Genomic DNA, 13,789 nt, shown 5'->3' on the forward strand with positions numbered 1-13,789 from the left:
ATCATTTTATACTTTAACTTTCTGGTAAAAGTGCTACATTTGTATAATTTGTGATGAAATAGGCGTCTGTTCCACAGGGACTTCCCTGTTGTCATGAATACTCAGCACAAGCCATGATGATGGATCAATAAGGTAGAGTGGTGCAGACCAGGAATTCTGAACACTAGTGGAAACTGTAATTCTTTAAAAACGTTGACACTTTTCCTTGGTAATATCGTCAAAAGAACTGTCACATGTGAGAAACACAAGTGATAACTTTATTTTCTTTTAGCTGCCTGCCAATAAAGATGCATTTCGGAAGACTTGGAATCCCAAGTATACGCTCCGCAGCCATTTTGATGGAGTTCGAGCATTGGCGTTCCATCCTGTAGAGCCTGTGCTGGTCACAGCCTCTGAGGACCATACGTTAAAATTGTGGAACCTTCAGAAAACTGTTCCTGCCAAAAAGCAAGTATTGCAGAGCTGAGGCTAGGGTACTAACACTTGTTGCTATGCTGCCTTTACATTTTAGCACCTATATTCTGCTGCTGTTGTGTTCTATAAATGCATTTTATTAAGTGCACCCTTTACATACTCAACTTGCTTGACTTGGATATGATCCACCTTCGTGCCACAAAACGCCCTTGTAATGTCTGTGGGTGAACTCATTCAATTCTCTTCCCCACACTCTCCTCTCACAATTCTCCTTCATGTCCGCCACTGAACTACTACCCATCCTTTGCTCTTCCAACCCATCCTAAGCTCCAATTGGACCCTCTCAACTGGTCTTGCCACCCTGTTAACATCCACATTCTCAACTCTCCTAAAGAAACCAATCGGTTACCCAACAGCCCCTCATTCTACATACCCGTCTGTCTTTGCCTACCGCTCTAAAATCCTCAAAAGGGTGGTCTTTTAGCTCGACCTCTTCTCTCCAATCTGTATCCTGAAGCAAACACTCCACATCTGCAGTTCTCTTACCACTGCCCACCACTCACCTCCTCCATTCTCATTTCTCTACTCCTTTCAGCTGCCTTTGACTCTGTGGACCATCCTTCTCTCCTTCGAACTCTTACTCCTTAGACTCAAAGGAACCATACTCTTAATTCTAATGGGTATCCTATATATCTGACTGCTCCTTCTCTGTCTGATGGGGCCCAACACCCCTTCCCATAGATGTCCTTCAAGGACCACTCCTTTGCCCAATTCTCTTGACCCTATATACCTCCTCCCATTTCAAACTCATGTTCTACTTTAGCTTTAACTATCAACTCTTAGGTGAGTATAATCTCTTTCACAATGCTGCAGTCACTGTATACATTACCAACTGCCAAACTACCATTTGCCGCTGGATGTCCTCTTTCACCCTGCCTCCAATGCCAGCCCACTCTCCCATCTTTCTCCCTGACCTCACCACCTCACCCATGACTCGCAACCGTGGGCTTCTATTTAACAGCAATCCAAAACTCTGCTAATTCACAGCCACTTCCACCAGGCTCAACCTTCTAAACATTTCCTGCACCACTGTACTAAAGCCCTTAACTCTACTCTTGTGCTCTGCAAACGGGATTACTGCATGGGCCTACTTTGTCAACTGTCTACTCTTTTATTCCCCTCATCAAAGTCCTCAACTTTCAGACACATACCCTTTTCAACCTTCCCAGACCCACCTCTATCTACCGTCACCACACAGGATGAGACGCCATGCAAAATTTCTCAAATACTGCATGTCTCAAAATCCTTCCCCCCACTACCTTCTGAAAACATATTGCTGCATTTCCCCCTCAAATGCTCAACTTCTCGACTCTTAAACTAGAAATCCCTTTCACTTGGATGTTCCTCTTCCTAATACTTTTCCCCAATTGCTCATTTGCACCAGAATGCTTTTCCTGGCCATCAAATCCAACTCTTCAGTGGAAAATTTGAAAACAGGACTCGAACTCGATTTGCTAGCAATGGCAGCCCCACTCCACCCCCAAGGCCTTTTACTCTTCTATCCAAATTAGCCATCCAAACCACCTCTCCTGCATTCTGTTGACTGAACACTCTATGTAATTTGTAAGTATGTAAATACTGGCCTTAGGCTCTTATATTTTCCTCCAGTCCCTGTCTCGTGTTTGTATTGTTAATCCTTCACCCAACAGTATACGTCATTAAGTGCAACAATGCTCTTGTGCTGAGGCACCTTAAGCTAGGAATGCGGTTTATCTTTGTTTATGCATACTTCTAAGTAATATCTGTTTGAAATGACACCTTATTATTAAATACAAATACGTTTATATATTTCCCTACTTTATTTCAGGAGTGCCTCTTTAGATGTGGAGCCAATCTACACTTTCAGAGCCCACATGTAAGTCTTCTTTCATTTGAACCAACTGACGGACTTTTGAAACTTATCAAATGCTTGTTAAAATAGTCTCATTTTTTTATTTGTGTATATCTTGTGCCTTGCTGCAACTGGGCTGGAAAGGTCTGCTTGGCGCTAGCGAGTGGCCCTTTGAGTCCCAAAACTTGTTAATGGTATTACCTTCTTATGTCTCTCCTAAATATCTCCTTACTCCTAAGTTCTGACCACTTTTACGTCCTACTGTTGGGTTGGTCATCCAACTGGGACAGGACAATGCATTTTTGCACAACAAAACACTCATTTTGAAAAAGCAAAGCCAGGGCCCACAAGATCAACCCTCGACCGCCAGTTGTTTTTTCTTTGTGTACCCTCCTCTTGCCACTGGATTGAGACATAACTATATTGACATTTTCTTTTTGCCAAATGAGTGCTTGATTTCTATAAACCTCTGCATTGTTTTCTCAAAGATCTGCGTTTGGCTCATATCTTATGATTTTATCAAGGACCAAGGCCAGAGGATACATTCTGTGTTTGTTGGCTAGCAAATTGGAATATTGCTGTGCCAATATTAATCACAGCCAGTTAAATACAGATCAAGAGAGGATGTTCAACCCTGTTGACATGTTGGTAACGGTGATGTTGCTTTAATTCACTTGGTTTCCCCATCGCCAACCCTGCCCCTTGCTTTGTCCAGGTATTAGCTTCAGCAGCCAAAAGGGGGATCCTTTGATGTAAACTACACTTGGGTGTAAACTACATCTAGATAGCTGATGTGGGCGTGGCCATGGTATTTACAATGTAGGCACAGCTATATACATGCCTACATTATCAGTTCGGGAGACATTTATTCAAAACTGTATTTGTAGAGTGAACATTTACAGCCACAGCGATAACAGATGTTTACCCAACGCAATATTACGCTTTAGTTCGCCATCTAGTGGTTGGCTCAGATGATAACATTTTACTTTTGGAAGTAGAAAAATAGAGCATAGATGGTGGTGTTCCTGTCACACTATCCCTAGCCTACTTGTACAGGTACCCATGAACCCTCACACGTCTGTCCTCAGATTTTTTTTTTTTCCGCAATCGGTTGCCAGCAAAGCTAGTTTGGAGAGAAGATTGTCTATGCCATTGCACACGTCACAAACTTCGGTATTGAATTACAGTGGGACGAAAGATCATCTCTGTTAGGCAAAGTTTGTATGCAGTACCCTTTGGGACCACTACACACAACTAGGACTACAGGTGTAAGCAAAACCAACCTTTGGTATAAGTCTGTACTACACAGTTATGTGGTAGCACTGCTGAGCAGTCAAGCTTATCTCAAGAGGGAATGTGAGCTGTAAGGGTGTTACACAAATGTCTATAATTACAAGTATTCAAATAGACTCTTATACTCAAGGTTTCTTGGTAAAACACTTACTAATTTATTTCACAGTCATTTATAAAACATTCACTAGCAGGAGGCCATCTATATCACACAAAAATATACTTCAGTACTTCACAATATCAGGTTCTGAGGCATTTAAACTACTTTGAAGGAGGAGCAAAATGACATTCAGAGCATTTGAAGTAGGAGCAAAAAGGCACAGGTTAATAAAACTAATATTAGTTACTCTAAAACAGTGCAAATAGTTTGAGCTCACCAGAGGAGTTGATTCAATGCAATAGGTTAGGCCAAAGTCAATGGGCTAAAGTCTTGTATAGGATAAAGCAGTTCTGGAGGTTAAACGAAAAAGTCTTTGCCAAGGTTCTCAGAAGTAGTTTGTAAAAGAAAGATCCATATGTTGTCACAAGCTGACTAGGCCTGCAAGTTGCCAAAGTTCCAAGCACTTTTGCAGTGAGAGGCAAGTTCTCTCACTCGGGTTTTCACAGTACCTTACAATGAAGAAAAAGATGCAGCTGAAGATGTCTGTTCCTGGCAGTTCCTGCAGATCTCGCTGTTCCTGAGCCTCAGTCATGTGACCAAGAGGGAGGACGTCGGGGGACTCCTGCACAGGGACTGTTCAAAAAGCTGGCAAAAGCAAATCTTCAATTGCGGTAGATGTAGTCAAGCGCACACAAACTGGTGTCCTCCTCCCTGGCTATTCAGTTTCCTGCAGCACTTTGAGGAAAATACAACCAGCTCTGAGAATGGTATCCAGGTGGCTTACAAGTTGATTGGTCCCATCAACTCAAAGGAAGAAGTCATCCTTGAAGGGCTTCTCTGTCGAGATGAACTTGCCGATTCAGACTTGCAGCAGGGCTTCACCGGGCAAACCAAACGGTCCAGGAGTTGCAGCAGCTGTCCTCTTCCAGCTCGTCTTCAGTTCTTTCGTTCCAGTGGTTGACGCTGCCTTCCAAGCCAAGAGGCTCGCCTTTTAAACAGATTTCTCCCATTCATTCCAGCCTACGTGCCACTCATTCAGCAGGGTGTCTGTCCTTGTTGGACAGTCAGCCAGCCAATCACACGAGAGTGCATTTGGGTCTCCTAGGAGACTAATGACAGGGAGTTTCGGGCACCTCCCTCACTTCCTGCCCACCCCAGACACTCGGGTGCCAGAGGCGGTCTTCAGTCCTGAAGCCCACCAAAGGCGTAGGAACAAAGGGACCAAACCTGATTTAGCGTGCAGAGAGACACTCTAGAAGGACCTTTCCAAAAAGAAATGGCAAAGAAAGACAACCAGGGCCTGTTTAAACAAAGGAGGCTCAGACACCATCTTGAAAAACCTGACTCCCGTGATTTAACGCTACCGGTGTTCGCGGTCTGGAAAAGTCATGTTTGTTTGTTGTAAAACCACTGCCACCGGCCATTTCGAGAGGAAAGGGTTGCATTTGACTGCTACATGAGTTTCTAGACATAGGGGATACTAGGTAACCCCTCCAGCACTCTATTGTATGATACTGTGTGCTGGGTCTAGGAATTTGGAAAGACTAGTAAAGTCAATTTCATTTTACTTTCTCTGGGAAACAGTAGTTTATCCCAGAGAAGGTATTAAACCTTGGGACAGCCTAAAAGGCTTCCCTTGTGTCACTGCACTGAGGGTGCTATGTGAAGCAAATGAAAATATGATGCCTATGGAGTTGTCTAAAACTCCATAACCAAAGAAAGCAAACAGAATACACATTGAATTAAAAAGTTCAAAGTCCTGAAGTTTTGGCGAAATAGCTGGCGGGCTCTAAGGTGGGAGGAATTGGCACATTTTGAGAACTCTCCCTAACAATCTCGACTCAACTCGAGGTGTACATTACAAACAATTGGGGTAACAGATTGTTTTATTATACTGCAGGCTTAGAGAATGTCGTCTTCTCATTACTCATACTAGCCTAGCGTTGACTCACCAAGGCCCAAATGGAGAGTAAACCATTTCAATTTTGCCCACTGTGTAATTGGAACTTTTCCTGGAGAGAGAGAGAGAGAGCGAGCGAGAGAGACACACAAGGTGGGTAATGGTAGTCTCCCAAGGGACCAAGCCGAAGAGCCCTTCTGGGCATGCCCACAATTAAATCTAAGACTCTTCGGGGGCACTGTCAAAGTGCTGTTTCATATGCCATGCAGGCAGAGTCTGACGTCTAAACGCCAGAACTAGAGATTGGAATTTCAGATGCAGGGGTGGAAACGAACCCCCAACTGCCTTACAAAGATGCCCCATGGCAGAATCACAGCTCCAACGGCTCAACTTCATGGTGGATAATGGAGAAGTCCCCCAACGATCGAGAAGCTGCTAAAAGCCATAAACGCAAACCGGAACCAACATGAGTAGCCAAGGAAAAAAGCATCGAGCCCTCCTGCTCAACTTGAAAGACGCACCAATCCCTTTGTTGAGCAGAATCACAGCAGACAAAGGATATGACAAAAGCGGGGCATAGGACCTGACCAAACAGACAGGAGTTCAAAACATGCATCACCCTCAACAATGGCAATGACGGGTGTGAATTTGACCCTACTTCGGCAGGGAAACAAACTCTAGTAGATGGCTCCACTCCGAGGAAGAGTGGGAGGAGGGTGACAATATAGTCTACAACCAAGATATGAGAAAATAGGAGTTGTTGGATCATCAAACATGCGCTGACATATAAAAGAAAGGGTAAGCAATATGTGATGTTGTTCTAAACTATTCATAATAACAAATCAATAGACAATGATGCCCAAAGTCAATTTTAAATGGTGCCGTGCCAACACGTGTTTCGACCCTTTGGGTCTTTTCCAAAGCACACATCAAACTCTGACAAATATATCAAAAGCACCTATACAGAGTTTAGCCCTCAAAGGGGCTAAACTCCGTACTAGTTCTGCTGAGGTAACAAAGACGGTGGGCCAAAGTCTCCAGTACCGGCCCTGCCAAGGTTCCCTCACAGAGGGCTAAAATCGATCTCGAGTCTCCTAAAAATCCTGTCATAGCGATGGCTTCATATAGGCCGGTGACGCAGGTTTCTTCGGAATGCAACAAAATGGAGGTTAGCCTTCACTGCCTGAGTCGCCTGTTTTGTCAGGCCTGTCCAATACAGCCAGTTCAACAAGTTTTTCTGGAGGACTGGGAATAGACTGTGGGCCTCGTTTTTCATTGACCGCCCTGGATAACAGAAATCCTTTTCGTCCATCAATTGGCTGCGGCTCAAGATTTCCTCTTCTGCCAACCATTTAGTTTCCTCCAACATCGGCTCCTCTGCATTCTGTTGATCCAGCCAGAGATGGGCCATCTTGGCAGCCCACTTCAATGGAGTTGTTGGACTACGATCCGTCGGATCGGCCTCTGCCCACACCTTAACTTAGGGCTTCCTCAGAGGACGCTTTCTTTGAAAAATGTCAGGCCCTCATGCACTCTGACCCAATCGAGGCATATTTTAATCCTTTAAGTGCCATGGGTATTTCCCCCCAGTGCCAAGGCCTTTTTTGGTGATTTCGGTATGCAGCCATTCAGTGCCTTGTAACTTTTTGTTACATGAGATATCTCGGCCAAATTTGGCTCCTTTTTTCCCCTCATGTAGGCGGTCGTAACGCCACCTAGGAATCCTAGGTTGCTGTAGGGGGGTGGGAGAAAATAACCAAAAAGTGCGAATATTTTGTGTTTTTTCAAAAAATGCGATTTGCTGTGCTGAATTCCCCAATTTCCTGGCTTTCAAAAACATTATTTTGATGTGTTAGCAACCGTTTTGTGAGAGGTAGGCGATTTTGGCCATTTTTGCCAATTGGACATGCATGCATGGATGGAATGGAAGAAAAGGGTAGGAAAGCCGAATTGGATCACAGAAAGGCATACATTTCTGAAAAGTAGACAAAATTCCAAGTTCAGGAAGGGGTGATTTGCGTAGGTCGGGCAATAACTAGGTAGGGGTAAATGCCATACATTGGGCGGACAAGCGGGAAAATGACTGAAAAAAAGGTATGTGGTGGACATGGTTGGCTTGGTACGGCAATGGCTCTATGAATTCTGAGAAAAACAATGCTCCGCTACAGTTCCCCGACTCTTGAAGTTAGGAAAGCCCACATTTTTTGTAGTTTCACAAAACGAGCAACACCACAAGCCAAACACTGAGCAATGGTACACAGGAGTTTTATGCTTACGGCCTGAACAGACGTACTTAGCATGTGTAAATCAGGAAAATCAATGTGGTGAGGAACAGTAAGCATACATTTTTTTGAAAGAGCACAGGCCAGACCTTTTCAAGGGTAGGTGACTTGTGCAGGTTACAAAAGTGTATGGTGCCTAAAGCAGCAACTAAATGTAGGGCACATTTGGGAAATGAAAGGGTTGTGTGACAAAGGGCACCAGGAAATGGTTCGAAACTTTAAGAAAACCACACAAACACAACAAATGTCATACCTTCCAACGTTCCCACACATGTTCCGATGAAAACGGTACCTCACATGTGTGGGTGCACCTACCTGGGCGTTAAGGGGAATGCCTAAAACACAGGTAACCCCAAGTCTTTTCGCACAGCAGGATTTTGACTAATGTGCCCACCATACAGATTTGGGCCTAGGGTGTCCAAGCCACCAAGGAAAACTCGGAAAACCATGCATTTCTGAAAAGAGGACACCCGTGGGAATGCACTGAGGTCTGACTTGTGCGAAACAGCCCAGAATTTATTAGCCACAATCCATTTTTTTCTTTGTTTACAAAACAAACTTGACTTGGCGCAGAGGGGCACATTGGTGTGCCAATCTGGCCCGGAGTGCCCAAACCTTACTGCCCCACCCACTGGGGGACCTTTCCCACAATTTTTGTGGAAAGGCACAAACCGAGAGGGTGACTAGGAGAAAAGCGATCTTGCCCTTTCCAACCAAGGCCCCCTCTTTGAACAGAATTGTAAGATTGCGAACAATTGGCCACATGAACATCTTTGACAGTCTATGGGGGATTTGTCTATGGCTGTGGATTTCGGTGCCTAAAATTCAGCAGCTGGATTTTCCATGTGGTCGGGCCCTCTAGCCGACCTATACAGTAGGGAGAGTGGGTTCAGGGTGGCCATATTGTCGGTATGTCTTTCCTCCTTTCCCCTCTTTTCCCTTTTGGTCTGGTCATCCTTCCCTTTAGCTATGGAAAGGACTCCTTTTAGATTCTGCCCTAAGTGTAGGGTTAGATATCCTTGGAAGGACGAACACAGGACGTGTAACGCATGTCTCTCCCTAGAGCACGACGAGAAGCGGTGTGCGGCCTGCAAACTCCTTCGGCCTAAAACCCTTAAGGAGCGCTGTGTAAAGGGGTGGGCTGTGTACGGAATGCCGCGGGTAGAACCCCCGCCGCCACACCCGCTGAGTGTGACGGGGTACTTCGGATGACCAAACATCCGTTGCAGATGTTATAGACCTTGAGGCAGACGCTTCTAGGTCCGCCACGCCCGTCCCCGACCTTTAAGGCCTGACTCTGGTCTCGCTACAGGGAAAACACCCGGCGACAGGGGCGTACAAGCGCATCGCACTAAGCACACAACCCCTATACCGGTTTCGACATCTTCGTCGAAAAAGGTGAAAGCGCCAACAGGGCCGCCGAAAACTTAGCTGGTTTCCTCGGATCGTTCTGATCCAAAGCCTTCCCAGCATCCACAGCAGCGTCGTGCGACTGGGCAGTCCAAATCAAACAAGGGCGCTACTGCACACGTTGAAGCGTGGAAATCAGACACTTCGACAGTCTCAAAGGGCGCGGTAGGCCTGAAAACTACAGCTAGGCCTCTACCCGAAAAACCAACCGCTAGGCCCTCTAGCACCGCGGAAAGTAGTTTACCTGCCGGTAACCACGCCGATTCTGCGACTATCGAAAGAATTACAGCGGCGGTGCGTCTTACCCCGGTTCCACCTAAGGTTATGGGACAAGCCGCTGAAAAGTTTCAGATGCGGATTGGGATCCCGATGCTTTCGACGCTTACGAAGAGAGCCAGGAGCCTCTGTCCGACACCCTAAAGGACTCTTTTCGACTACGCAGGGCGGAAAATGTCATTTCTCCACCCGCAGGCCTTTTTGTGTCCTCTAAACGGACTACACAGAAGTTTGATGGGTGTATGGATCGGCTGGGGAGGATTATCAGGTTTTCTGACCATCCTCCCCTGAAAAGGGCTCGGATGGACCCTAATCTCCAAATTGAAGATCATTCTCATGCCTTCCAGCAGGAAGGCGTTGTCCACATGGACACATATAGGGACATTTATAATGAAGGAGACGAAGGTTAATTTCTTCAAAGTTATGAGGCAGAACAACAGGATACTACGGACAACTGGGAGGAAACCCAGCAAGGAGGCCAGGACCCATGGACACCGCAAGATCAGGACTCTGTTTTGTGCCTGGATTCTCCTCAGTCCACCCTGGCTCTCCAGGCCTCTCCTGTAGATGACCAAATGGCATTCAACTCCATGTTGAAAAAAGCAGCTAAATGCTTCAAAATTTCCACTCAAGAGGCGGTGCCTGAGCAGGGTTTTGTAGAGGATATCCTTAAGGAAAAACCTCCATCTAGCCAGGCCATATTCCTCCTCAACTCTGAAGAGAAGGGTGGCTCCCTCATTGGTATCACCAACTCAAACCCGGGCAGTGAACCCAAGAGTCGGAAAATTATTTCGGCCTTCCCCTTCCGACCCTCTATACATCAGAGGGCACGCCATCCCAGATTCATTGGTAGTGACTACCACTCGAAAAAGGACAGGGGTACCCCTTGCCACCGGGGAGTCACCGCCGGACAAGGAATCTAAGCGATTGTATGCCCTTGGCAAACGTGTCACATCAGCAGCCGCATACACTACGCGGGTTGCTAATAATACAACACTATTTTCAAGCTATGCTGACGCCCAATGGAACTTGCTCCAGGAAGGCCTCCAAGATGTTCCTGAACCTGCCAAATCAAAGCTTCTTTCCATTGTAATGGAGGGAAGACAAGTTAACCAGCATGTGATCAAGAACACCCTCGACACTGCGGAAACTGCAGGCAGGTCTCTGGCCCAAGGGACCCTACTGAAAATACACGCTTGGCTGCGTACGTCAAGTTTAAACCAGAAACTCAAGCCTCCCTCATCAAAAAGCCCGTTGAGGACTCGAACCTCTTCGGGAAGGCGGTGGATGAGGCTTTGGAAACAGCCAAATAGGAGCATGAGACTCAAGTCTCTGCAACAGATCACACAGAAACCTTCCACCCAGAGGGTAATAACTCTCGGCGGTCCTTTCGGGGGCAAGCCCGTGCTGGTCAAAACAACTATGGCACGGGAAAATTCAGCTCAGGACAGACTTCTGGAAACACTGCGTACTACCCAGCAAGGGGTCAGAAACGTGGCAGAGGTAGAGGCCCCAATCCCAGAGGAGCCACAGCCTCTGGTCAGAAATGACCACCAAATCCAGGTCCCCTCCCATGTTACCCCGGTCGGGGGGGCGATTAACATCTTTCCTCATGGCATGGGAGGGGATAACTTCAGACCAGTGGGTCATAAAGACAGTCGTCCACGGTTACTGCATGGAATTCGCCCGACCTCCCCAATTCAGACTGCCACGCTCACAGCGCCTTTCACGGCACCATCTGGAGACCCTGAACCAAGAGGTGGAAGCGCTGCTGGGAAAGGACGCCATAGAAGCCGTCCCTATTTTTCAGGTAAACTAGGGTATTTATTCAGTGTACTTCCTTGTACCCAAGAAGGATCTCCCCATGCGCCCTGTTCTAGATCTGTGCCCAGCGAACAAATTGATAAAATCCCAGAAGTTTAGCATGGTAACACTGCAGGAGGTGATCCCATTGCTGAAACAAGGGGACTACATGACAACATTGGATATGAAACATGCATACTTTCATATTTCAATGTTGCCGGTGCACAGGAAATACCTATGGTTCATGATCCAGGACAGGCATTACCAATTCAAGGTACTCCCCTTCGGCATTGCCTCGGGCCTGAGGAAGTTGGTGTTTACCAAAGTTCTGGCAGTGGCGGCAGCACACCTGCGGAGACTATCAGTCCCAGTTTACCCTTACCTCGATGACTGGCTCATTACGGGGGACTCGTTCAACGCTTGTTTTTTGAACACCCAAAAAACAGTAGATCTCCTGTTCAGTCTGGGTTTCTCAATCAACGAAAAGAAATCCAGCTTAGTCCCCAGTCAAATAAAAAAAATTCTGGGAGCACTAATTCGGACGAAGGACGGTCTCTTCTTCCCCTCCAACGAGAGGGTTCAGAACATGCTTTTTCAGATCCCTCTATATGTAACCAGTCGGGAGGTGCCGGTGTGCAAAGCCATGCGCTTGCTAGGAATGATGGCGTCATGCATATACTTGGTTCCCCACGCGCGTCTGCGCATGCGTCCCATGCAAGAGTGGCTCAACAGCCAGTGGTGTCAGGCCAGCGGACAATGGGAAGATCTGGTAGTTGTCTCGCCAGCCCTCGTTCTCTCTCTGCAGCTGTGGTCAAGAGAAAACCTCTTGAAGGGGAAGACCTTCACCACCCCTGCAGTGGAAGCCACTTTCACGACAGACTCATCTCTCACGGGGTGGTGGGGGGCTCACCTGCTTCAGCAGACAGCGCGCAGAGTGTGGTCCCCTCAAGTAGCATCCAAACATATAAACTTACTGGAGCTATTAGCGGTGTTCAAAGCATTGAAGGCCTTTCAGATGCAACTGCAGGGGAAGACAGTGCTGATCCTAATGGACAGCACTATAGCAATGTATTACCTTAACAAATAGGGGGGCACTCACTCCAGGGCTATCCAAGCTGTCCCAAAACTTTTGGATATGGGCTCTGACTCAAGATGTTCCTGTTGTCCCCACATGTTCCAGGGGAACTCAATCTTCTGGCAGACGTACTCAGCAGAGATTTTCCTCTTCCAGAAGAATACGAATGGCGGCTACACAAAGACATTGTATCCAACGCGCAGAATGGGGCTTTCCAGAGATCGACTTGTTCGCATCTCAGGAGAACGCCCAATGCCAAGACTACGCCTCCAGGTACCCCCAGAACCGATCCAAGGGGAACGGTCTCTGGATAACATGGTTGGGGAAATTTGTCTATGCTTCCACCCCCCCACCCCGACCAACCCCCGCCCCCCCCCCCCGACTCCCCTTCTCAACATGATGGTGCACAAGATGCCCCAGGAACCAGTTACCATGATACTGGTGGCCCCCATGTGGGCCCGCCAACCCTGGTTTGCTCACCTGATGGAAATGTCCCTCTCCCCACCAGTGAAACTACCCTGCCCGTACAACATGTTGTCTCAGGACAGGGGGGAGACCCTACACCCATGATGCCCACAAACCCTGAATTTAGCAGCTTGGCTCCTGAGGTCATAGAGTTTGGACACCTGCAACTCTCTCGGAGGTGCATAGACCTACTCAGGGAAGCGAGAAAACCGAATACATGTTATTGCTATTCCAGCAAATGGAAACGTTTTGTCATCTGGTGCAACTCCAAGGGCGTCAATCCCATCGATTGCTCACCCACACACATTGTGCTGTATCTAACCCATCTGTCGGACACTGGGTTAGTCTTCAACTCCCTAAAAGGTTAATCTGGCTGCTCTCTCCGCCTGCACCACAACAAAAGGTGTCCTGGTGGAAAATACCGGTGATTAAGGCCTTTATGGAAGGGGTTAAGAGGATGTATCCTCCAATTTCTCACCGAGCCCCTGGATGGGATCTGAATGTGGTTTTGACCAGGCTCATGGGAGCTCCCTTCGAGCCTATGCATAAAGCAAGCCTGAAAGACATGACTTATAAAACAGCTTTCCTAGTGGCTGTCACTTCTATCAGAAGGGTTAGTGAACTACAGGCTTTCTTTTCTAGACCCCTTTGTTACAGTCCACAAAGATAAGGTAGTTCTGCGCACACATCCCAGGTTTGCGCCTAAATTAATCTCAAGTTACACGTGAATCAATCAATCGAACTACCCACTTTCTTCCAGAACCCTACTGTCATGGCCGAAAGAAGCCTACACACACTAGATGTGTGCAGGGCAGTCATGTTCTACCTGGAAAGAACTAAACCACTGAGAAAGACTAAACAATTCTTTGTCTCAGTGGCAGCT

General features: G+C 47.0%; 1 protein-coding gene across 3 annotated transcripts in view; it reads left to right on the forward strand.

Annotated features, from left to right (window-relative positions):
- Window positions 1–13,789, forward strand: part of STRN3 (striatin 3) — a 1,674,795-nt gene that overhangs the window by 1,095,975 nt on the left and 565,031 nt on the right. For all 3 annotated transcript variants that reach the window (XM_069638486.1, XM_069638489.1, XM_069638488.1), the window contains 2 exons: window positions 272–447; window positions 2,282–2,329. In XM_069638486.1, coding sequence (XP_069494587.1) covers window positions 272–447; window positions 2,282–2,329 — 224 coding nt within the window. The remainder of the gene's footprint in view (window positions 1–271; window positions 448–2,281; window positions 2,330–13,789) is intronic.

Source organism: Ambystoma mexicanum, chromosome 14, assembly GCF_040938575.1.
Source record: "Ambystoma mexicanum isolate Mex_15411 chromosome 14, UKY_AmexF1_1, whole genome shotgun sequence".
In the NCBI taxonomy this organism is placed as follows: Eukaryota; Metazoa; Chordata; class Amphibia; order Caudata; family Ambystomatidae; genus Ambystoma; species Ambystoma mexicanum.